Below are 24,836 nucleotides of genomic sequence, written 5' to 3'. Positions count from 1 at the left end.
CGGCCTCCAGTGGCAGTGACATCAGACTATGTGTGCGTGCGGATTGGTCGGTTTGAGGGTGGGTATGTCTGAGTTAAAGCTGCACCGAGGGGTCCTATCAGAGAAAGAAACTGTGTGTTTACAACTACCAGGGAATCCACTGAGAAACAGACACTTTAAACAGTCAGTGAACGCATCGCGATCATGGTCAGTGAATGCATCATGATTATGGTCAGTAAACGCATCATGACCCTGGTCAGTGAATGCATCATGACCCTGGTCAGTGAACGCATCGTCATCATGGTCAGTGAATGCATCATGATTATGGTCAGTAAACGCATCATGACCCTGGTCAGTGAATGCATCATGATTATGGTCAGTAAACGCATCATGACCCTGGTCAGTGAATGCATCATGACCCTGGTCAGTGAACGCATCGTCATCATGGTCAGTGAATGCATCATGACCCTGGTCAGTGAACGCATCGTCATCATGGTCAGTGAATGCATCATGATTATGGTCAGTAAACGCATCATGACCCTGGTCAGTGAATGCATCATGACCCTGGTCAGTGAACGCATCGTCATCATCATGGTCACTGAATGCATCATGATTATGGTCAGTAAACGCATCATGACCCTGGTCAGTGAACGCATCGTCATCATGGTCAGTGAACACAACATGGAAATATAAAATACAGCTGGTCAGTGTGAGGCTGTGACAGGAAGTGGAAACATCTGGATGAGTGCAGCTTTCACGTGTTTGTGTGTGTTTGTGTGTGCGTGTGTGTCTGTGTCAGTGTGTGTGTCTATTTGTCGTTGATTCGGAGTTTGAAGGAGACGCGTCCGGCGAACTTGTCCCTGTCACTGCCGGCGGCGAGCGTGTTGGAGGTCACTTTACACTCCACGTTGATGTCTGTGTTCAGAGAGGCGTTCAGGAACTTCACGGCCACTAGAGGCTGAGTGTAGTTCACCTGAGACAGTAAACACATCGCATGTCAGTATTAATACAGTACTCTGAGTGTACTGAACATGTACATGAGTGTGCACTGAGTGAATACTGAGCGAGTACCTGGGCCTTCTTGCCGTAGTACGGGTAGTACATGAGGTTGAAGGTCCCATTAGGAGGATAATAAGCCAGAGGTCCGATCTTGTCGCTGTCCTCCCTCTGCACACAAACACACTGATCAATACTTCTGATTGGTCGTCAATACGCTTCAATAACCTGTAACTGGAGGTTACTAACACGTAACTCTGCTGTGATTCTGTGATGGAGGCACTAAGGGACTCTATCATGATCTACTTCCTGGTCTGCTGGTCTTACCCACTCATTTTCACCCACTCTGTACCTCTGAGGATGGAGACGACACAGGTGAGATGAAGACAGGTTCACAGACAGACAGACAGGTTTACAGACAGACAGGTTTACAGACCTTTGCTGCACAGGTGACATAAGGAGACTGTCTTTCCTTCCCCGGTAACATCCCGATCACCTGCAGCAGGTAGAAGAACAGCTCGTGAGAATGTCATTGGAGGGTTTGAGGTTAAAAGTCTCTTTTGATTGGCCGCTTTCTGAAACCTACAGACAGGAAGCACTTCCTCCTCTGGCAAAATCATTTTCATTGCAGTAACACTAGAGTGTAACTGGGCTTAACATGGGGGTCAGAGGTCATACCCGGTTCAGTTTGATGAGGATGCAGGGCTGTCCTTTGTCGTAACCATAGAAACGATCCAAAACCCCCGAACACTCCTCCAACATCGTCCGATTGAACTGACAGGAACGTTTGGGATTGTTCCTCACCTGCAGAGAGAGCAGGTCAGACAGGTGTAGGTGAGGCAGACAGGTGTGGGTCAAACAGACAGGTGTAGGTCAGACAGGCGTACCTCTCCGCTGTCCTCTTGGATGAAGTACTCGTCAGGTGTGCATTCATCGTTGGTCTGAACCTGATAGCTGTCGTTGTACGCTGCAGACACACAGGTGCAGACACAGGTGTGACAGGTAATCGGGCAGGTAACCTTTCAGTTATATTGATAAGTGGTTAAAGAGGCGGGGCTCTTACGGGACAGGAAGGAGTTGAGATTGTGGATGAAGCCGTCCCAGCTCTCGGTGTCTGAGGTGGAGAAGGTGATCTCCAGCTGGTTTCCCTTTGGGCGAATCATCATCCCTGAAACAGGAAGCAGGTCAGCGCTAATCAATCACAGCTGAGCCTCATGAGCCTCTGTTGATAAACCGCGCCCCTCTCTGTTGTGGGTGTGTCCTCACCTGGAGTGGCCAGCCGGTCCTGCCAGGTGGGCTTGTAGTCGTCGAGTGTGAGCAGCAGGATATACATGGTGAAGGCGAACATGCCCGCCAGACACAGGTAGAAGATCAGGTAGAAGAGCAGGATCAGCCCTGTGGAGGGAGGTGATGGTTACTCAGAGCACAGCATGCCCCTCCCCCGTTCCCTCCTCTAATGTCATCTTTATAATCCTCTTGTGCTTAGCCCCTCCCCCACCCCTCGATTCATACTGAAGTAGGTCATCGGTGTGAGGGGGAGGGGGAGGTACTGTAATCTGCTCAGCCTCTGTTCCTCTTCATCCATCGTCTGATTCCAGCTGACCTCAGAGGGGCTCTGATGGTCACATGACAATATCTATGGCAGACTAAAGCTCGCCGCCATCATCCAACCACTAAGAGAAGACAGAGGTGAGAGAATCACACGCTCACTTCATTTCCTCATCAGACGAAACGTCCTCATCCACACCTGGGAACACTTGCAGGTGACCCTGATGCTACAGTGCAGGCCTCTAGAGTGCGACCAATTTAGTCGCAAATGCGACCAAATTTTTCAGTGGTGCGACTAAAATAAACGTTTGGTTGCACCTGTGCGACCAACTGTTCGGGTAACAAAAAAAGAATCTCTGCAACTCTCCGTGTGGTCAACATCAGACACACATTATGCCCCTATCGTGGACTAGACCAATCAGAGATAGTAAGGGGCGGGACCTCTTTGATTGGCCGTGGTCCAGTTGAAAGTGCAGGTGGAAGTGGGAGGTGAGTAGCTTGAATAAAGCGATATCGATTCATTAATGGATTCCACACAAAGACGTGAACACAGAGTGGACGCATCAGAATCAGCTTTGTCTTTCTCGGCTTTCTCACCCGACGGCCCGTAGACGGACACGCTGTCGGAGCTTAGCGGTTCTGATGCGTCCGGTCCGCGCTGTGATTACGTCTTTTTGTGCTGATTCTGAGCTGCAGAGGTTTTGTCTCTCCAACCAAAATCCACCGAGCCAGCAGCAAAAGAAGCAGCAAACTGCGCTTCACATTTGATCAATGTCCTCATGAATTTCCTCTGACTTTTGCTGTTTTGCTTCCACCATGATAAAAATCACACTTCATGCACAGCTCTCTCTCTCTCTGTACTTCAGGAACAGTTTCCCGTCTCAAATCTGTTTTCAGCATCATTCATTCGCTTATTACCCACCAGTCTACCGTTGTTCACAGCGCTGTGGCTGCTGTCTTCTTCTTTTTTCACTTAAATGACCTCGGCCAAGAAAGCCTAATTTCTGCTGTTCAATACTGAAGAAATGTAAACTTCTTAAAATTGTGCAAAATTGCAGAACATTGTAGAATATTTTTAAGGTTATCTGCTATAAAAAGCCAGACCAGGAAAATCTCCTTCATGTTTTTCTGTGTTTTATTCTCAGTTACTTTCACTCAAAGGCATCTGCTGTGATGTATCACATCACATGTATCAGTACTGATAAATGATCAGAATTATAATATTTCTCACTGTCTGAGGCTAAGTTGAATCAAACCGGGACTTTGAAAACCGGAATCGAATGGATGATAGAAATCAGTGATGATACCCAGCCCTAGTGAGCAGCCTAGGCCTGAGAGGAGTGGATGTAGCTGTGGGTAATAAGAAAAGATGAAAAGAAGGATTGATAACTTTTTTGTTAAGGCCTGATCCGTCTGAAATTCATAGCCAGCTCTGACACGGTGCCATCAGTCTTTGAATGCTGAAAAAGCAGCAGAGTATCCAGGAAACACATTATATGCTGCGATAAATGCACTGCCCAAGTGTCCCCTCTCCCCACTGCCTTTCAGCAGCAGACAGCAGCAAACAGGTCGTCAGAGAAGGCGATGTGATGATTAAGTTTAACATTTTCTACAATATTGACAAAGCACTTTAAGCACAAGTTTGTTAGTTAATAATTTACAAATCAATATTGTCTGTATGGACTTCAATTCCCCCCCCCCCCCAAAAAGTGCAAATGTAAAACTGCGGTGTTAAGCGATGCGGTTGAAAAATTTCGGCGCACTGGTGCAACCCTGGCAAAAAGTTAGTCTAGAGCTCTGATATAGTGGCAGAGAACTGGTGGAGAACAAACAGGTCCTCACTGTCCTGTATGTCCCCCATCACTGATTTCATCACAGTAAATGTCTTTCTGAAAGTGCAGAGCTGAGTTTAAGGATATAATCTACCCACTGTTGTCATCGTCAACGCCCTGTACAGCTACCTGAATGCGACTCCAACAGAGGTTTTACCTGTTCACTGCGACAGCCAGTGGGCTAGCCTTGCTTTCCTGTCGCCTGTCTCTTTCAGGTGTCTAGTTGGTGGAGCTGACCCAGTTTCAGATGCAGCACACCTTAGTAGGCCAGTCCCCAGTGTGTTATAAAGAAACTCTGACTGAACATCCAGGTCTCCTTCTTCGCTCCTTATGCTTCCCTGGGTGATCGAGAACTTATCCTGACATGGTGCATTCAGCCATGGATGTCGCACCACTTAATCTGTTTTTAGGTTTCTTTACTTTGTTCCATTAAAATATCTTATAGCATATTAAGCCTTTGTGTGGTCTCTCTCTTCCTTGCCACATCCTTTGAGCCAGGTTGTGCAGTTATTTTGGTCTGATAAGCTTTCTAATGTTTCATTAAGAGCTCTGTACTACCTTGTTAGATTTAAGGCAGTGCTGTCCGTGTTATATTTGTCTGGATAAATTGGTGACTTGTAGGGCTGGGCGATATATCGAGTTTTTTAAAAATATCGATATATTTTCATACGAGATATAAGATGTGACAATATCGTTTATATCGATATAGTCTATGTTACGTTATAATTATACTTGTGGAGCCGCAGGTTTGCCTCTCTTTCGTCCACTTTTGTCTCTACGCAACGTTACTCGGCCTCGCCTCTCCTTCACTGAACACAACTCCGCCTCCCCCATAGCTTCACCTGCAGGCAATGACAAGATGAAAGCGGAAAATCTCCGTTAGCGAGTTACCGCGGATCGCCCCGTGCGTGGGGCTGGACGGCGTCAACGTGTTAGCGAGCTAACCGCGCTAACGACATGCAGCCCGGAGGGGCTGCACGGCCTAAAATCCTTTCATTTTCTCAAAAATCGACAGTGCGCCTTATGTATGAATTCTGGTTGTTCTTACTGACCGCGAACCGATTTTATGTGGAACACAGCGCTCAGCAATCTGTCAAAAATGTTCTAATATGACTTTGCTAAGCTACGGAGCTGCACCGCTTGATGGATTGTCGGAGGATTACGGCTACCGGGGAGGAGCCTCGCGGAGTGATACGTACTGTGTGTGTATAAGGACCACAAATGGCACCTGTTCAGAGATGTGGTGCAGCTGTGAAATCTGTCTTTGTTATTATGCTCAGCGTCTATTAGTTTACATTTTGACTGCACAATTGTGAGCTTTTTGTTATGCACAAAAACAACATTTTCTTTTATTTATGGTTCATGATTATTTAATAAATGCTGATAATTTATTTTTGAGTAATTTCTTCATGTACATCTACGCTGTATGTAAATAAAAGTGCCCGTGTGACATCTGGGACACAGTGCGACTAAGAACTCTCTTTTTGTTCTTAACTTATGGCTTTAAAAAAAATATCGAGATATATATCTTATATCGCCATCCAGCTAAAAAATATCGAGATATGAATTTTGGGTCATATCGCCCAGCCCTAGTGACTTGTAGACACAAGGTCAACTATGGTGTTCCACAGGGTTCAGTGCTAGGACCAATTCTGTTTACATTATACATGCTTTCCTTAGGCCAGGGGTCTCAAACTTGTGGCCTGCAGGTCACCTGCAGTCCATGTCATCCCCACTTGCGGCTCACATATTGACGTGAAGAAACATTTTTAAAATTATTCAAAAAATGATTTAATATGGATGCAATATGAGCAGAGTTTTACAGGCATAGCGCTAAAGAATGTAGCCTCATGGCTAGGGATGGGTATCGTTTAGGTTTTATCCGATACCAGTACCAAACCGGTACTTTTGAAACGGTGCCGGTGCTCAAACCGTGCTCAAACCGTGCTCAAACCGGTGCTTAAACAATGGAAAAAACACAAACTTTGTCCAAAAACCTCTCATGTTTAGCTGTTTCCCTCTTTTTCTTTGGTCATTTTAGCCTTTTTGGCCAGGGTGAAGGGAGCATCTGCCATCAAACAAGAAGACAGCCGCATGTAGCTATGATGGTGTTTGCTTGTTCACCTTACATGCATTAATGTAATAACGTGGTTAGCCTACTCAACGTAAATTACACGAGAACAACATTAAACTACTCACGCAGAGAAGAACGGCTGCTGCTGCATCATCATCCTCATCATTTCTGCTACACTGGCAGGGCTAGGGGCCAGGACTCTCCTCTTCGGGTTCTTGGGGGATGTTGCTCCGGGTCCGGTAACAGGCTGATAACAGGCACCACACCCGCAGTAGATGTGCTCAGTGTGAGGTCTCGCAGCAAGCTATCAAATACGGTGCATTTCTCGGCTTTTAAAAAAAACGCTATGTGTCACCAGGTGTTTCATCAGATTTGAGGTGTTACCTCCTTTGACAGTATCACAGTATCAGCTTAAAGCACTTGTTGCTGCTGAGTTTGCATCTTTTGCTGTGAAGTACAGCCAGACTTTGACCTGTAGCTCTGCTCTAAAAGAACGTACGTACCTGGACCCGCCTACTATCCTCGAAACGTAAAATGATTGGCTAGAATTCAAAGTGTATCACAGCTCAGGAAAAAAAAGCACAGAAATGCTGCTTTTTGGTCTGGTTACTACCGTTTATGACAGAATTATGTGTGTGTGAGCGTGAGGTAGGGGGAAAAAGGAGAGTGAAAAGTACAAGGTGCCACCCATGAAAAAGCGGAAGAGGGAAGCTTGTAAATACACTGCAGTCATTGAGTCTGTCCATCATAGTCTGGTATGGTGTCTCCCTCCTAAACAGTTGACCTGTCACACTGCTTCACATTGCTAGATATAATTGTACATTATACACTCTGTGGTATTCATTTCCGTAATCCTGTTTTTTATGTGTATAGAATTATTATTTTGTTGGTGCCGTTTACATGTTGTTGTGTTTTACACTGTGGTGCTTCAGAGACACCATCGACCGGAACCAAATTCCTTGTATGTGTTTGCACACACACCGATAAACGTGACTCTGAAAGAAACCACTGCAGCCAGTGCAGAGCTATTAAAACTCGACTGTACGCTGCGTTCACTGCCTCCAAAACAGAAAAGTTGGGACAGCCTTTCAACTTTCCAACAGTAGATTTTGACTATACCGCTCTACCACGATATAGCATGTTGATGGTGTCATCTAGCTGCACCTGTTTTGATTGAAAGCATTGCAGCGGCTGCAAGCAATATCATCTGCAAATTATGTTCACGTTTCGGAACATGAGGAAAGCCAAAAACTGCGCTTCCTCCACTTCTGTACCATTGATTCATTAATGTTGAATTCTCTGGCAGCTGCTCTATTCCCGTGTTGTTGCAGTATATTAATGACCAACCTCGTATTGTGGATGGATTATCTCAGTTGTTCTCCTGACTGAAGTTTGGTCCGTTTACAGCATCCTGCCATGCGATTGCATTTGTCTCTAACCATCGAGAGCCCTCATTCTAACTGTTATTGAGTGGAAAAAGGTTAGCGTTCATCCTCCAGCTTCACTGTGTTATGCTAACATAGCTGTGTCGCTAGCGATCAAAAGCACATCATTATATAGTCAAGTCAAAATGTATTTCTACAGCACATTTAAACGACTAGTGTACATCAAAGTGCTTCACAATAAAACCGCAATGCGGCCAGAACAAGAAACAAATAGTACAATGATACTTAAAATTGCATTTAGTTGGTGTAGTGCAGACCGAATGAAATTCAAAGCTAATTTAAACAAGTGTGGTTTTAAGCGTGATTTGAAGGATTGAATTGATTCCGATGTATGGATTTCGACTGGGAGATTATTCCAGAGTCCAGGAGCAGCAATGGCAAAAGCACGGTCACCTCTGGTTGTTAAACGAGACCTTGGTTGCATTAGGAGCAGTTGGCTGGAGGATCTCAGTGCTCGCCTTGGGTTGTACAGATCAAGGAGGTCAGTTAGGTAGCTTGGGGCCACGTTAGTTAGAATTTTACAAGTGAGCAGAAGGATTCTGAAACCAATGCGATATTTGACGGGAAGCCAGTGTAAGTTAGCGAGGACAGGGGTGATGTGCTCATGCCTTCTAGTGCCAGTTAAAGGCCACACGCTTGATCTGGTATTGTCATCCAGTCTGGACGTGTGCATTACGGATGTACGGATGTACGGATGTACAGATGTACGGATCACCAGCTTCTCCGCGGCCGTTACTAACTCTACTTTTTATGATATCTACTGTAATACAGCTATATCGGTTGATGAACTTGCTAACTCCTTTATTTCAACATGCTCCTCGATTTCAGACATTGTGGCTCCATTAAGGACTTAACGCTGAAGGCCAATTACCAACCATGGCTGAATGAATCCACTCGCGCTCTCTGGCGGGAATGTCGCCGAGCTGAGAGGAGATGTAAAAAAGACAAACTCCAGGTGTCCCTGGACATCCTGCATAACTGCCGATCAAAATATCAGAAGACTGTCCAAACTGCAAAAGCTTAATTTCTGTCAGAAATTATTACTAATATTTAAAATCTTCTAATCCCTGCTCTGCTGCTCAGAGGGATGCTCCCCAGCTCTCTGTGAAAGGTTCTGAAATTACTTTATAGATAAGATCTCAGCACTAAGGGCGCCATATCTGCCGGCAGTCTGAATGCTCTATGGCTTTTCAACAGTTTGAGCCCGTATCCTTTTCGACTTTAAAAGAAATTATTGATCGTTTGAGAAGCTGCAGTACGCTGCATGACATTCTTCCTTCCCGCATTATTAAGGAAGCTCTGATTACTATTGGACCCTGTATCTTACTTTTGATGAACTCTTCCTTGTCTTCAAACACGCAGTTGTGCAACCAGTTATGAAGAAAAGCCACTCTGACCCCAACGCTCTTTCACATTACAGGCCGATTTCTAAACTTCCCTTCATGTCTAACATTTTCGACATGAAGGGAAGTTTTATCTACCGGCTAGCCCAACTTCAGTAACCCTGCAAACGTCACTGCTGTTTAGTTTTCTGTCTTCATTTATGTTGAAGTGACAGCAGAGCTGTGTGCACGTCTTGCAGACGTGTTTCTTCACTGTGACCTCTGACCTCTGACAGGAGCTCAGAGAAACACTGTCACTGCTGTGAACACTGATTCACTGTGTGAATAAAGCTGAGGTGACTGGTTCCACCCAGAGCTCTACCACCCCTCCGTCCTTCCTACAGACCTTCCACAGGAACTCCATCAGCTCTGTCCAAACACAGCTTGTTCCCCTTCAGAATAATCTAGAACCTTCTATAACACTGGTACCCCCTCAAGGACCAGCTGAAGATCATTTTAACAAGAACGTCTCCTGAGCTCCCTCCTGAAAAAACGCGACCTCACTGTGGTCTAACTGCCTGATTCTGGATGTTTTGTCTCCACCCCCTATGGTCATGTGACCAGTAGAGTGACTACAACCTCCATCTGAGTCAGTGACATGTTGTACTGTCCCTTTAAGAGTCCTCAGGAGCACACTAACATATCTGCCCGTGTGTGTGTGAGAGAGTGAGTGTGTCTTAATCTGGATTAAGCAGACGAGTTTGATTGGATGGTACTCTGAACACACACACACATTAAAGAATGACCTTCATACAGGACATGGCTGTCAGAGGGCGAGCAAGCATCACTCTCACTCAGAGAGAGAGAGGCTGCCAACATCACTGCTTCAGTATTGGTCGTCATGAGAGCGATCAGAGCTGATCAGGGTTATTGATCAGCTGTGATCAGTTATCAGCCTTCACTGTAACAGAATCAGACAGACGTTCCTCCTGATGTTTGATCACATCGACTATCAGTAACTGAAGTCTGTGACTGTATTGATCTCTGAGTCCACCTGTGACACAGCGAGCTGATTGGACCGTGGAACAGATCACCTGAGGATGGAGCTCTGAGCTCACAGACACACCTGGAAACAGCTGGAAACAGCTGTTCCTGACCTCAAACACACCTCTTCAGGTGCAGCTGACTCAGTCTGAGACAAACCAGATTTAAGCCGAGGTGCAGACCAACAGAGCTTTCATCCAATCAGAACCAGCCTGGGACGATCACCTGGATGCATCCAGGTAAGCAGACGCTCAGGCAGTGTAAGCATGTACAATGAGATTCACAGCACCTCCTCCCCACGTGTGGAGAGACAAAGGAGGCGAGGTGCAGAGTTCTGTGGTGCTATAAACATATGAACGGTCTCATCTTAAACAATGTCAGAAAATAAAGCTCTCTGTGTGTGATCTCTGCTGTGAGTGAGCCCAGGAGCAGACAACAGGACGACTGTAGCAACCCACCTGTGACAGGCAGGTACACCTGGACAGGTGGGAGCACCCTGCTGACATCAGGAGCTCAGGTGTGTTAGTGCCGTCCTCAGCAGGTGTTCACAGGTAAGCCCTCTGCTAACAAAGCTCCAATACTCATTGATTATAATCAATACATCAGTTCAGAGCTAAAACATCCTGTCTGCCCCGAGGGTCCCGCCCCACAGTTTGGAAACCACAGCTTTAGTTATCGATTAACCGGCTGCCCTCTGCTCAATCAATGATCAGCGTGTGGCTGATAAACGGACCGTTAGCACGATCGATCCGTGTGATCGATCAGTAATCAATAATCAGCTGTGCGCGTTCACAGATACCGTGAACACACAAACCGATTCGCGGAGACGCGCACGGATACCACGGTACTGACCCCAGCTGGCGGCGGTCCGGCCCAGCAGCTCGTGCGTCCTCGGGTTCCAGAAGAAATCCCGCCACTCACTCGAGCCCTTCCGGTCGTCCTCCTTAGAGCCGGACATGATGGAGCTGGCGGAGGTGATGGAGGTGATGAAAGACGAGGTGATGATGGAGGTTCTCCAAGTCCCTGATGACGAGGATGCGGCTGACGGAGCGCGCGGACACTCGCTCTCCGGGATAAACCCCTCCCCTTCAGCGCCCGCTGACGTCACCGCCCGGCTCGCCAATCGCGGCGCAAGGAGACCCCGCCCTCTGCGGGATTGACAGACCGTGACATCATAGACCAGACCGTGAGGGGGAACGTGACCGTGACGTCACTCACGTGTACCATAACCAGCAGCTGATCGACTGAGAAGACGTCATCACGCACGGCCAGTTTATTAGAAACACCCGAGAACTGTAATCAGAATATTTAGTAATCCCCGAGGAAATGACAGTAACAGTACAAGTACCACAGGTTAGTATATAATTATACTGACACACTACATACACTGTGTACAAATACTACAGGTTCATACATACATGTGTTAGTTATGATGATGCTGACTACATATTTGTTTGTACTTGTAAATCACAGAGCAGCTGATGTCATCAGCAATAACAAACCCAGATTCATCCAAACTGAAATTGTAGTTTATCTTCTAAACACTACGACTTTACTGAAGTGTGATGTATTTAATGTAGTTACACTGCGACACTGGCTTTACTCAGTTTGTAGATGTTTGCCGTAGACTGTATTCAGTGTTCAGCTTACAGTCAAAAATGATTAAGTCTCTGACAAAAAGTGTTTTTAAAATGTTGTCTTATTTCTTTAAAGTATCTGAGTAACAGTTCGTACAGTGTGATCCAGTGCAGCACGCCAGCTATGGGACCAAAGAGCAACTGTGATGTATTTGAAGCAAAGACAAAATAACATTTACAAACATAAAAACAAATCTTAAACATAAATCAGCCAAACTGCAGTGGTGTTTTAGCACCTGCAGCAGCACTGTGGACTGACTGGAAGCGATGGAGAGACGGGTGTTGAAGGCCCAACCAGAGAGAAGTGCAGCAGTCCAGTCTAGACGTGGGACGTAGCTGCAGGATGAAAGCTTTATCTTTAAAGCATGTTATCATCATATGACTGGATCAGATAAACAGCTGGATCTCCCAGTGACTGCAGAGCCTCCACCAGTATCACTGTAGTCTGTCCAGTTTCAAATCTCACGGCCACCTGAGTGCTGTATCCCATCATGCACTCTGCTCAGTAAACATGACAGAGCTGAAACAGAGTATGTCTAAGTGTTTATGAAACATCATGCTGGTTAGAGCAGGCGGATCGATCCACATATCCATAGCATTGATACCACGCTGGTGTGGGATCAATACTACTGCAATACTGTGTTTCTATCCTCTACGTTCAGCATGAAGACCAGTGAAATGTGTTAAACGTGTATTTGCAGCCTGCAGCACATTTAAACAACAGAAGCTGAACCAAAGTCTTTCAGAGACAGGAACATCTCCCAGAAAAACTTTCAAAATAAAAGCTGAAGGGTGTGTTTTGTTGTGGTAACTACTGTGGAAAGGTGAAGTCCCAGTTGTTGAGCGATCATTAAAATGTGTTCAGAACTGGTAAAATGATGATGATGTCACAACTCACCGCCTGCCCTACATAAGTTAGAAGTATCAGCATTGGTATCAGTGATCGATAGCTAAGCTTGCAGTGGTGCACTAGCTTGAAACAGTGTGACAGCTGAGAGGATGATGCAAGTCCAGACAGACCGAGTCTGTTTAACCACGGCGGCTGTCGACCGCTCAGCCAATCACAAACCAGAAACATGATTGGCTGGATCCTCTCTGGGAGTAGCTCAGGTGTGTTTGAACCTGCAGATCGACTTCACAGTAGAGCAGACAGGTCCTCGTGTTCTGCTTTATTAACACAGTTTATTTATGATGTGTTTATGCTGCAGTGACTTAAACCCAACTTTCTTCTATCACAGCCGTGCTGAGGTCCAAACGCAGACCTCGTCTCTGTGGAAACTTGGTCTTATCATGATTATTCTGCATGTTTCTTAATGCCACACCATCATCATCCTCATCATAATGAATAACACAATTCTGTTTCCTGTGCATAAATAAAAGCCTCTGTGTCTCCATGTGCTCCGCACATCATCCTAACCTGTGCAGGTGGGACCTTTAACTCTTAACAGTTACAGCTCCTGAAGAACACGAGTCTGAACCGTCACAGAGCGGGGACGCGTTTATTGAAACAGATATAATGAAATAAAAGGACCGAGCGTGACAGGGCTCCATCACCGGACAGTTACAGACACTTTTATTACACATTAAACACACACAGAGCCTCCTGCTGCCATCCAGTGTCTGAGCTGGTGCTCCTCCTGCAGGACACAGCTGTGGATCGATCACCTGTGGATCAGCGACTCTACAGGACATCAGAAATGCGACATGTGGAGGAAAAAGCAGCAGCTTGCAGTCTGGACTGGAACATGTTCTTATCCTCTAACAGGGACCAAAAACAGGGAGAAGTCTGCCATCTAGTGGTGATAAAGTGGAGCTGCAGGGACATCAAGACGAGAGGACAGCAGGAACACTGAGGGGTGGATGAAGACAGATTAAAGGGAGACGAGCAGGAGACACAGAAACATCATAGATGATCTCTGCACATCATCCTGGAAGCATTCAGTGTTCCTCGTGTTGTCACGTTACAGCCTTATTCCATGACATTCATTTTCACCTCTGCACAGTCAGCTGACTGTCCATGTTAAAGTATAAGATGGACACAAGTACTCACAGCCCCGACACTCATGTTTGTTTAGCTGTGCACACTGATCGTCTGTCAGTAATGTCTGCAATCTGGGCAATCTTCTGCGCCTCTCATCTAGTACCTACTCGGCTGAGCTCAACCTAGTTTCTAGGGCTTTCCATCAGGGAGTAGTACCTGGTACCAGGTACTTTTTTAGCAAATGCTGGCCTGGCTTTCCAACCGAGCAGAGTCAGTCTAAAAATGTGACATCAAAAGCCCCCAATTGGCCAGCCAGCGGTGTCATTAGATGAATCACGAGTTAGATGAAACCTGGCATTTCTGAAACTCGGCAACAAGGGTTACCTACAAACTGACATCATGGTGCTCGAGTCTGACAAACACCCACAGACCAAGCAGCGGGTATACCATCGCCTCAATGTCATCCATTGTGTTTGTGGCACATAGACACATGGGATGTTGGTTGTGTTCCCATGACAACCCCACACATATTGAGGTGAAACTCAAATGTAATAGAGCACGACACAAACAGAGGCGGGCTCAGGCGAGTAGGTGCTAAAGGAAACCAGCTACGACAGCCCACCTGGAGTTTGCCCAAAGGCCTGTGAAGGACTCTCTGAAGGAAAAGACGAATGAGACATAACCTGGTCCAAAAGTGTGCTGGACATCGAGCTTGGGCGAAGGTTCATCTTCTGCAGTGTTGGGGAGTAACGGCATACATGTACCGCCGTTACGTATTTAAAATACAAAATATGAGTAACTGTATTCCGTTACAGTTACCGTTTAAAAAGGTGGTATTCAGAATACAGTTACTTTGTTGAAATAAATGGATTACACTGCGGTACTTTCCTGTTTCATTTTGTCGCGGGTCAGGACTGTTTGGTTTTGTTTGACAGCTACGTTCTGTTGTTCCAGGCGTTACGGTTGCCATGGTTACAGGGCGACGCTCTCTCTCTGCGACTGTGTGTTTCCTGGGTGAGAGAGCGCCTTTTTGTTGTTGTTGTTGTTGTGCTAAGCTAACAGGCATAATGCTACAGGTATAGCTCTAAAGAATGTAGCATCATGGGCAGTGTAGTCCGTGCTGCAGGGAGAATGGACTGCCATACCCGTTATGTGTCTGTGAGCGCGAGGAGGGAGAAAAAGGAAAAGTACGAGTTGTCATTGAGCAAAAACGGGAGCTGGAAGCATGTAAATATAATAATAACCACTTCAGCCAAGAAGAGAGCCTGATGAGCCCAGCTGTAAGTAAGCTGTTAAGACTCGACTGTACATTGTGTTCGTGTTTTCCTCCGAAAACAATAAGTTCTGTTGGAGCAGCCTTTCAACGCCTCTCTCTGTCTCTCGCAAGAAAAGTTGACCCACACAACAAAGTAAAGCTATTTTTTTGGCTACGAGCCGACACGGAACACGCATTAGTCAGATATGTGTGATATGACCAAAATCTCATATCCCGATATAAGAATTCTATCGTCCGATAAGGATATAAATCACAAAAATGTAACATTTTCTGTAAATTCTGTGAATCTCGGGCAGCTCGACTTGCGTGAAGTGTTTCCAGCTGCGCGTCCTTTACCCGGAGTCGAGTGTTTTAACGATGCGTGAAATGATGCATTTTTAGACATAAGTTGTAACGACTGCCGTTTTCTTTGTGAGTATTTATTACACGGCGTGCTGCGGGGAGAAGCCTGTTCTAACGTCTGAGTCTAAGCTTTATTTTTTAGCACCTAGCGGCTCTTTTTTACTTCTCATCCGTAAATAGTCGCGGACCTTCAGTAATAGTAATAAATCACACAGCAATAGTACATTCACATAGTTGTAAAAAGCATGATAATATATTAAGTAATCCAAAGTATTCAGAATACGTTACTCTCATTGAGCTACGTAATGGAATATGTTACAAAATACATTTTGGGGCATGTAATCTGTAATCTGTAATGGAATACGTTTTAAAAGTAACCTTCCCAACACCAAGGTCATTATCGTTAACGAAAACTAGAAGTGAAAAAACATTTTCGTTAGCGGAAATAAAAATAAAAAGGAAAATAACTACAACTGTAATGAGTGTTCACAAAACTAAAATTAACTGACTTTATAGCAAAAGTGTGTTTAGTTTTCATTGATGTGTGCGTGCAAAACTATTAAAACCCTGCCCAACACTGATCTTCTGTAACTGCGGACAAAAAGTGCTTGAACAACATATTTTAACAAAGGCTGAGAATACCTGTGCATGTGTTATATTTTTCTCTTAAATGTTTTAATAAACATTTAAGAATTTTGATTTGGAGTACTGTGTGTAGTCAAAGGAGCTTGCAAAGAAAGGCGTCTGGACTTCTTTAAGTTACTTGAAGACGTTTCACCTCTCATCCGAGAAGCTTCTTCAGTACTGTGTGTAGAATACTGAGGTCAAAATGAATGTCATCCTTTCTGGAATAAGCCTGTGACATGACAACTTGCTATTTTTAGGATGCAGTGGTACCATCACAGGACCACCACAGACCAGGACTCCCAGGGACCTGCAGGAACCGTTTAGAACCACCTGTTTGGCCTCTCTGTCAGGGGTTGTGCCCCAGTGCTCATCACACAGAGGAGTGTGAGGAGAACCATATACTAAACATACAGAGAACTTTAAACACCTTTATGGTTAAATGAGGGCAAAGGGCCTTGATCCCTTCATTAGCTCTTTCACACAGAGCTGGTTCTGCCTCAGCGTCTTCAGAGAACCAGCCCACCGTTCTACAGGTTTAAGACGTAGAGCTGTGGGCTGGTTCATATGAATCTTCCTATGAAGATACATTTGGGGCAAATTCTGATTATGGAAGACAGTATCTGACGACTGACGCTACCATCTGTGATCTTTCAGCAGGAGCTCCTCCCAGAACAGGTAACATCAAAGGCTCCAACACTGGACCACTAAGGTGCTGGTTTTGGTTTTTGGTACCCGCCTTTTATAATAAGATCAGGCACTGGCACGTAGTCGGTATAACTCAGGTACATCACAGCTGAACTGTTTCACCTATCTAACAGCACCTCAACCAGGATCCAGGTTCATCTCCTGACCAGACTGACATATCAGAACCAGACCCATTGGAACTGCCAGAACATACGGGGGAGGGGGGGGGGGTATATAGTATAGGGTATATAGTCCTGTAGGAGGCAAATACTAATTTCACACAGGAAATCCAAGGACCTTCTAAGAAAGGTTTACATGTGTTATCATAAAAGCAGGTCTTTTTACTACCAAATCTGATATGCACCCTTTGAGAAGGGCCAACCTATCATTAAGTCCTCTAGACCTGGACCGGTCAGAAGTGTACATGTCCCGACTGTGGGTCAGAGGGTGGTCCTCCTGGGGGCACATCCTGTAGCAGGGTCCTGCCCAGTGGCCTGCTGATAGGATAGTTCGGGGCTGGAGCATCCTCGGCCCAGTCTATTCTGGGCAGCAGCTGGTCCATGTGAGGTCCCGGTGGTCTGTGCAGAACTGGGTAGGTTGTAATGTTGTGCTCCCGCTCAAGCAGCAAATGTCCAGGAGCTCGATTTGACCCATCAGGTCTGTAGGTTGTGATGGTTAGAAGAGACGTTTCCTGGTCCAGGGTCTGCAGGGGCTGGGCCTGCTGGTCCATCTGATACAGCTGCTTCTTATGGACCTGGCTGTGGTCCTGGTGGTCCACTCTAGGGGTACACAGCTGCTTCTTGTGGTTGTGTAGATAGTCCTGGTGATCCAGCTGGGCGTGCTCCTGTTGTTTCTTCTGGTTCTGGATGCTATCCTGGGCCTGGTGGTGTATGCCGATGTGGTATTGTGATCTCTTCTGATTCCGAGAAATATCCGGATCATGTTGGTCCATCTGGGACTGGTATAGTGGTTTCTTCTGGTTCAGACGGTGGTCTTTTACCTGTTCATCGACTGGAGGCTGGTACTGCTGCTGCTCTGGCTTTTTCTGGTTCTGGAGCTGGTCTTGGTGATCCTGGTTCTTCTCGAGTTCCATCTGAGCGTGGAACTGCTGCTTCTTTTGGCTCTGGATTTGGTTGTGAACCTGGTTCTTGATGTCCTTCCAGTGCCGCCCCCTGAGGACTGGTTCTAAGTCCAGACAGCGCTGACAGACCTCCTTACCTGGTACGGACTGGACCAGAACATGGACTCCTAATTGCCTCCAGATGGCCTCCTTCTCTGCAGAGGACCACGGCCGCCGTCGGACCTTCCTGGGAGCCACAGGGACTGAAAAACCAACAGAATTGGAGCACGATGAGACTAATCTGCTAAAGTCAAAGTAGTAACATGAATCCAGGTGGACTCACCTGAGACAGATGTTTGCATTCTGGCTTCAGGTGGAATCGCAGAGGTCACTGGTTTGTTAGAGCTCTTTGACAGAACTGTGAACAAAGGTGGGCACAGATAGGTAAACAGCTCCAACAACTGGTTCTATAAAGTTAGAAGTTCGGGAACTGATCCTAACCTGCGGCGAGGTGTGGACTCACCTTCTTGTCTGAGGTCGTTGTCCAGTCTTATCTGGACAGGTCGTTTCTTTGGTTTAGTTCCTCCATCTGTAGCAGCTGGAAAAGGAGAAAAACTGGGTCAGTAACACAAACTTTGGGATCCTAACTTCTCTAGCTGAAAATCCAAAACTACAGTCACATCCTGGTTCTTCCTAACCCAAACATTACTGGACGTTACTGAAGATGCTAAACTAAGCAGGAGGGGCTGGACTGTGGTCTCACCTGGATCTGGGTTCTGCAGGCCCAGGTTGTCCCACTCCCGGCCCAGCATGTGGTAGAAGTCGGTGGTCTTGGCGGCAGCCTCCCAGTCTCCGTCCTGCAGGCTCTCTCCGATAGCAATCTCACAGACTGTCTTTAGTGTTGTTTTCACCGCCAGTGGAGGGCGGCTCCACCTGTTTCCCGCTGCCTTCCTGGCCGCGGACAGCGCCAAGCTGAGGCGACCTGGGGCCAGCAGGTCCTGAAGGCTCTGGACGCCGGAGTCAAGGGATTTAGCGGCCAGGAGCAACCTGCCAAGTTCCCGGAGCTTCTGGCTTACGTAGTCGTACCTCCTCTGACCACTATCCTGGTTCCCCATCAGCTTGTTGCCATACTTACAGATCAGCCAATCAGACTTCACCTGGAGGCAGAGAGGAGCCAGTTACCACAGAGAAAGGTCAGAGAGTGTAGATAGTGTTAGGTGCACAGACAGACAGGTGAGCTGACCTCGTAAGACACATTATCTTGGTTCATGCGATGCAGGATTTCACTGCAGCTCTCAGACGCTCCACTGGAGATCGGCAGGAGCCGCGATGCTGCTGCCTGCACTCTGGTCCGTTTCCTGGCTCGGTTCACAGCGGGGTCAGAGGTTGTGTTCTGATCGACACTTGGGTCAGAGGTCATAAGCTGTTTGGTCCCGGTCTCTGCAGTCTCACCAAGGGAATCCTCAGGTATGTCCTCTCTGGTGACATCACAGGGCAACTTACTTGTGGAACCAGAGGTGGCGTCGTTGGCGGGGTCAGCGTTTGCCTCGGCTTTGGACGGGTTGATGGCGAGCTTCTTGCGACACGACACCTGATGCTTCCACAGGTCAGCACGAAGGAAAAATCCAAGACACAATGGGCATGGCAGGTAGTTCCTCGCATCCACATCCTCAGAGGGCTGACGCCATGGCACAATCTCACCAGTGCCCTGCCGGATCACCTGAGGACACACAGGGAGGCGGAGTAAATGTACCTGTAAGGAACAGAAAACCTCACCGGTAACAGACAGGTAAACACAGGTGTTATTGTAGCATCTTTAAGTTAAACTATAAAGCTTGAGGCAACTGTTTATGTGACTTCCTGCTATAAATACATCCATTGATTCATTTTGTTCTGCTTATCTGGGGCCGAGTCTTGGGGGCAAGCCCAGACCTCCCTCTCCCTGGCTACTTCCTCCAGTTGGCCCTGGGAACCACCAAGACATTCCCACCCATAATCTCCCCACTGTGTCCTGGGTCTTCTGATGGGACATGCCCAGAACACCTCACCAGGAGGCCCCATCTCCAAGGGAGAGGAGAGGCACCTTTCAGAGAAAGCTTGTGTTTCACCTTCAAATGTTTTTTGCCTTGTTTGGTATCATTCTCTTCAGCTCAGTCTCACGTGTCTGAATTTACAGATATGTGTTCACTGACAAACTGTAGTAACACAACTGACCTGAAATCACACAAAAACATAAAATCCTAGTAGCAGTTTCTTTTTAACTGTAAAAACCATAAAATTATTTTCATAACTTGCAAATACAACTTGCACATTTTGAAAACTTATATTTTAAACAACAAAGTTATATACAACTATTTATCTAAAAATGCACCCACTGCATCTGGCAGGCTGTTTTTTGTACAATCACTTAAAAATACTACTGAAAAATACTATAACTAAAACCAGTTAACAATAAGATGCCCCAATAATTATTTGTGTCAGTAAAGAAAATGTGTCTGTCCACCAGCAGACAGAGGAGCCACCACAGGGAAAAACCTGCAGGCCCGACCGCAGCAAGTGGACAGTGGAGACAGTCTTTACACTGCAATCTGCCTTTGTGACATTCATTAGTGCCCTCACTGACACACAACAACAACTGCACAACACGCTAACTATACACTCCACACTAAGCATCACAAATCTTCCACATCTCAAAACCTGTCTCTCGCTCGCTGCCGCCACCCCTGCAGATCCGCCCCTGTAGATCCGCCCCTGCAGATCCGCCCCTGCAGATCCGCCCCTGTATCGGGCTGTAACGTTTAAAGCTTCCACTTGAGGGAGGTAACTCACATTACTGCTGCTGTAGTAGTGTTGCTTTATTGCATTGCAATCATTTATCCTGCGCCTTTGATAGCTAGCAAAATAATAATAATTTTAAAAAAAGAGCAACGTGAACAGTCTCGAAATCTATTGATTGAGCCTTAAAACTCTGACATTGTGAAAAGAGCCAAATCCTTTTACTTTTCAGGTGGATTTGGTCCTTGTCACGACTGCAGTGAGTGTCTCAGACTGAAACAAATATGCAGCGGTGTAAGGAAGCAGAGGCGCAGAAATGTTGCTTTTACACTTGAGTACACTTTACATTTCTCTGATGAGAAAATGATGCAGTCAGACAGTTATTCATGCTGAATGACATACTGTTACAGTTTCCTTCCACTGTCTGATTATGTCCTCAGCTGAAGTCAGCAGCACTCCACCTAAACTACACACAGTGCAGGTGGAGCACTGCTTTCTCCTCCTGAATCACAGTTTGTCCAAACCTCTCCAAACTGCTCCCACACCTGAGGTTTACCTTCAGCCTGACCCACGTCTCATTTGTCCTGTACCTGTCGGCTGCCTCTGAGGTACCACGGACTAACAAACCCTGACCCTTCAGCCTGATGGGCCCCTCCCCCTCTGCTGTCCACCACCTGGTTTACTTTATTGATCTATACAGCACTCTTCACAGGACAAAAACCACATAGTGCTTCAGAATAATATAAAACAGATAAACATAAAGCAGCACAATCAAATACTCAGCTAGTCTAAACAAATTAGTCTTAAGATGATGTTTAAAAGAATAAATACAATCCAGGGAATCCAGAGAACTGCACAACCTGGGGGACGCCGCTCAGATCTGTCCCCTCAGGTTTAAACATACCAACAGGTTGAGGCTGCGCGAGGGAGTGTGAGGCTCTAAAAGATCAGTAATATGGACAGGACACGATTCAGAGCTGTAAAGGGCAGATTTTAAAATGAATTCTAAGATGAAGCCAGTTGTGACACTGGTGTACTGTAGGGCTGGGTGTCATCACTGATTTCTAGAATCAATTTGATTCACAAGGTCCTGATTCGATTCAAATCAGGCAAACTTTGCCTCAGACAGTCAGAAAAATTATACTTCTGATTGTTCATCATTACATAACCATTTTTATATCTATAAAATATATGTGAGACTTTATCACAGCAGATGTCTTTGTGTCAAAGAACCTGAGGATAAAACAGAAGAACATGAAGGTGACTTTCTTGGCCTGAGATTTTATAGCGGTTAAAAATATTCTGCAGAAGATCGAAAATGAAAGAAAGTCACGAATCAACATGTGAACATTACCTGATGCTGCTGACGTGCAGCAGAGCAAAGTTACAGACGATTACAGACACAGACAGGGGTTTTGGAATTTTAAGAAGTTTACATTTCTTCAGTACTGAACAGCAGAAATGAGTCTTTTGTGTAATAAGCAAGTGAATAAAGCAGAAAACAGATTTTTAGATGGGAAACTGTTCTTCAAGTACACAGAGAGAGAGCTGTGCATGAAGTGGGATTTTTTTGTGGTGGCAGCAAAACAGCCAAAGTCCCCAAAGAGGGAATTCATGACGATGTTTATGTGAAGCCAAATGTGAAGCGTAGTTTGGATCTTCTTTTCTTGATGGTTTAAGTCAACTTTGGTTGGAGAGAAAAAACTGCATCATGAGAATCGAACACAAAAAAAGACGTAAACACAAAGCGCACACCCGTCAGCGCATCACAATCAGTGGGCTGTCGGCTTTCTCACCTGATGCCATGTTCGTGAGAAAGCCGACATCTCACTGGTTCTGATCCGTCAGAACAGATCAAATATGTGTTTCGGCCAAAATCGATTCAGGATTTTAACGAATCGATATCGTGTTATTCAAGCTAGAATTGATGTGAAGCCCTAACGTAATGCTCTTTTACATGTCTTAGTTAAAAGCCGTGCAGCAGGATTCTGGCTGGAGACGGTCACGATTCTTTTTGCTCAAAGACAAAGACTCACAGTGATCTAAGAGAGAAGACAGAAGCATGAAGAATCATGTCTAACTCACATTTAGAAAACAATGTTTGGAGTTTGGAGATATTTCTTAGCTGAAAAAGGCAGTTCCTAATTAACTGACATCGTAGACTCTGGAATCTCTCCTCCTCGATACGGCAGGAGTCCATGGCCATGACAAATGTACATTAATTTAGTTGCACAGGTAACAACTAAAGGCACCTGAAAGAAACAGGTAAACTGACTGGTAGCTGACACACCGGTAAGACGCACAAACTGACCTCGATGTTGTGTAGATAGTTGCCTCGGCAGCGCAGGTGCTCCAGCAGCAGGTGGCGTTCTTTGGAGCCTGTCGGCAGGGTGCTGGCAGCCAGTACTTCCTGTTCGTCGGCATGCTTCCTCAGCAGGTGGCGTGCGATCTTCACCTGTGGCCGTCGGCAGAACACGCAGTAATGCTTCTTGTCCCAACGGCGCTTCCCGCCGCTCCACGTCCTCTTCACCGTCACGCCCTCCTTCTTGTCCTCCTGGCCCCGCCTCTTCGATTTCTGACCCCGCTTTTTCTCTATATGACCCCGCCTTTTTGCTCTCTGGCCCCTCCTCCCTAAGGTGCGGCGGTGTGGCTGACGCGCAGCGGGCTTTGCCGGCTCTTTGTCAGGAGAGGACGGGGCGTCGGAGGCTGGGACCTCTGTCTTGTTCTCCATGGCAACGTCAGCATGGTCCTCCATGGCAACAGACCTCGATGACACCCTGATGATAAAACAAAGAAGCAGCTTTAGCTGTGAGCTCCACCTGCAGTCCCTCAGCAGGAACACGTAGTTCAGGGACTCTGTAACTCTGTGTGTTTGAAAGTGCTCTCGTCTTCATAATGGAGGCAGCCACACCTGCACACCACATCAGGCATTTCCTTTATGGCGGGGTCACAGCTTATAGTGAGGACGACATCGATGCTCGACATTTTCTGTCTAAAGTACAAGAAAGCGTGTTTCAAACATCTGATGCTCCACAGTGTGGAAACATCTGTATTCAGCTTCCTACTCTAAACATGGAGGAGCAGCAGGTGTTCTGGATCCTTCACCTGAGCCACTGAGCGTGATCCTCCGTGGAACCATCGCAGGGTTCTGACACTGAACGCTCCTCACAGGGTTAAAGGTGCACACGTCTCTGCATCAGAGGCTCCTGCAGGGCCCTCAGGCTGTGGTGGAGTCAACATGAACACGAGGCCTCCTCCACACCTTACGTGACTGTGAGGAGAACACCTGGACCAATCAGAACCAGCTCCCCGCTGACACACACACTTCTACAGCTGGACTCCACATGTGACAAACATCTGGATTATAGAGGCTGACACACTGATCTACCCCAACATCAGAAGCACCTTGAGGAACCAACACGAACCCACCTCCTGATCAGGACCAGAACAAACAGCCTCTCACACTGACCCTGCCAGCCGTCATCAGCCTATCAGGTGCTCTCACCTGTGCAGTGACCGGGCTGCAGTCACGCCACGCTCAGGTGTGACTGACAGGCGTCTCTGTCCGATAATGGAAGCTTATTTACGACAGCCTGGTGCTAACAGCTAGCAGCACACAGGCTAACGCAGCTGTTAGCACGGAGAGCTAACGAGCAGCTAGCTGCAGCTAACCAGAACCGGAACCGACCGCTGCTGGGAACCGGACCAAACCGGAAACACGACCGGAACCGTCAAGTGAGAGTACAGAACCGGGACACTCCTCACCTGCTAACTCCAGCTCTGCGCTCCCTTCTTCTTCTTTTACTCCGCCACTTCTTCTTCGCTGTCGGAGGTGAAAGGGCGTGATCCCGGCGCGTTGGCGCCACCTGCTGGTGTGGAGCACTGAGGCTACAGATTCCTGTTAAAGTCAGGCGGTCCAGCCTCGAGTCTGTGATGGATGAAGCTGATGTTCTTCTGTCAGACAAACACAGAGGAGTCTCCCTGTGCCACTGTGTTATATGACTGGTCTGTACTGAAGCACCACAGCATTAACATGATGAGAGCACGCTCAGTTAACAGGGCGGCTGCACTAATCATGAACAAACACAAAGGTAAACACTGATAAATGTGAACTTTAGCGGTGGTTACACCTGGATGCACCTGTCTGCTTCACTTTGTGGCCTCTGAGGCTGTGATTACAGATGCTGTATGACATGTGACGTTGTTGAAGCTGC

The 24,836-nt window shown here is 46.6% G+C and overlaps 2 protein-coding genes across 7 annotated transcripts; both read right to left on the bottom strand.

Moving 5' to 3' along the window:
- Window positions 1-773: 773 nt before the first annotated feature.
- LOC113018412 (sodium/potassium-transporting ATPase subunit beta-2-like) lies at window positions 774-11,444 on the bottom strand. Of its 2 annotated transcripts, XM_026161479.1 has the most exons (9): window positions 11,093-11,444; window positions 2,242-2,370; window positions 2,039-2,143; window positions 1,863-1,942; window positions 1,654-1,779; window positions 1,412-1,471; window positions 1,303-1,329; window positions 1,051-1,146; window positions 774-952 (listed from the first exon to the last, which is right to left on the bottom strand). In XM_026161479.1, the coding sequence occupies exons 1-9, from the start codon at window positions 11,196-11,198 to the stop codon at window positions 788-790; spliced, it is 894 nt and encodes a 297-aa protein (XP_026017264.1). In that variant the 5' UTR covers window positions 11,199-11,444; the 3' UTR covers window positions 774-787. The 2 variants fall into 2 exon arrangements, with proteins under 2 accessions (XP_026017264.1, XP_026017263.1); XM_026161478.1 differs by lacking the exon at window positions 1,303-1,329 and having other exon boundaries at window positions 11,093-11,397.
- Window positions 11,445-13,357: 1,913 nt separating this feature from the next.
- LOC113018411 (uncharacterized) lies at window positions 13,358-24,372 on the bottom strand. 5 transcript variants are annotated; one of them, XM_026161477.1, is made up of 9 exons: window positions 23,728-24,113; window positions 23,534-23,614; window positions 22,934-23,399; window positions 19,091-19,567; window positions 18,611-19,004; window positions 18,371-18,445; window positions 18,191-18,265; window positions 18,006-18,110; window positions 13,358-13,726 (listed from the first exon to the last, which is right to left on the bottom strand). In XM_026161477.1, exons 2-9 carry the CDS (start codon window positions 23,605-23,607, stop codon window positions 13,671-13,673), a joined length of 1,722 nt encoding a protein of 573 aa, XP_026017262.1. In that variant the 5' UTR covers window positions 23,608-23,614; window positions 23,728-24,113; the 3' UTR covers window positions 13,358-13,670. The 5 variants fall into 5 exon arrangements, with proteins under 5 accessions (XP_026017262.1, XP_026017258.1, XP_026017261.1 ...); XM_026161473.1 differs by lacking the exon at window positions 13,358-13,726 and having other exon boundaries at window positions 15,996-18,110; window positions 23,728-24,118; XM_026161476.1 differs by lacking the exons at window positions 13,358-13,726; window positions 23,534-23,614; window positions 23,728-24,113 and adding an exon at window positions 24,128-24,372 and having other exon boundaries at window positions 15,996-18,110.
- Window positions 24,373-24,836: the final 464 nt, after the last annotated feature.

Source organism: Astatotilapia calliptera, unplaced genomic scaffold (assembly GCF_900246225.1).
Source record: "Astatotilapia calliptera unplaced genomic scaffold, fAstCal1.2 U_scaffold_8, whole genome shotgun sequence".
NCBI lineage: Eukaryota > Metazoa > Chordata > Actinopteri > Cichliformes > Cichlidae > Astatotilapia > Astatotilapia calliptera.
Note: the sequence above shows the minus strand (reverse complement) of the source record. Positions and strands in the feature narration are given on the sequence as shown.

What these genes read in the sequence shown, in the direction of transcription:
- LOC113018412 (XM_026161479.1), bottom strand. Translation starts at nt 11,198, where the DNA reads ATGTCCGGCTCTAAGGAGGACGACCGGAAGGGCTCGAGTGAGTGGCGG. An exon ending in TCTCAACTCCTTCCTGTCCC is followed by an intron (nt 1,943 to 2,038) that starts GTAAGAGCCCCG and finishes GTGTGTCTGCAG; the next exon opens with CGTACAACGACAGCTATCAG. An exon ending in ACTACGGCAAGAAGGCCCAG is followed by an intron (nt 953 to 1,050) that starts GTACTCGCTCAG and finishes TTACTGTCTCAG; the next exon opens with GTGAACTACACTCAGCCTCT.
- LOC113018411 (XM_026161473.1), bottom strand. Translation starts at nt 23,607, where the DNA reads ATGTCGAGCATCGATGTCGTCCTCACTATAAGCTGTGACCCCGCCATA. An exon ending in ACTATCTACACAACATCGAG is followed by an intron (nt 19,568 to 22,933) that starts GTCAGTTTGTGC and finishes GTGTGTCCTCAG; the next exon opens with GTGATCCGGCAGGGCACTGG. An exon ending in CCTGCAGAACCCAGATCCAG is followed by an intron (nt 18,446 to 18,610) that starts GTGAGACCACAG and finishes CTCCTTTTCCAG; the next exon opens with CTGCTACAGATGGAGGAACT.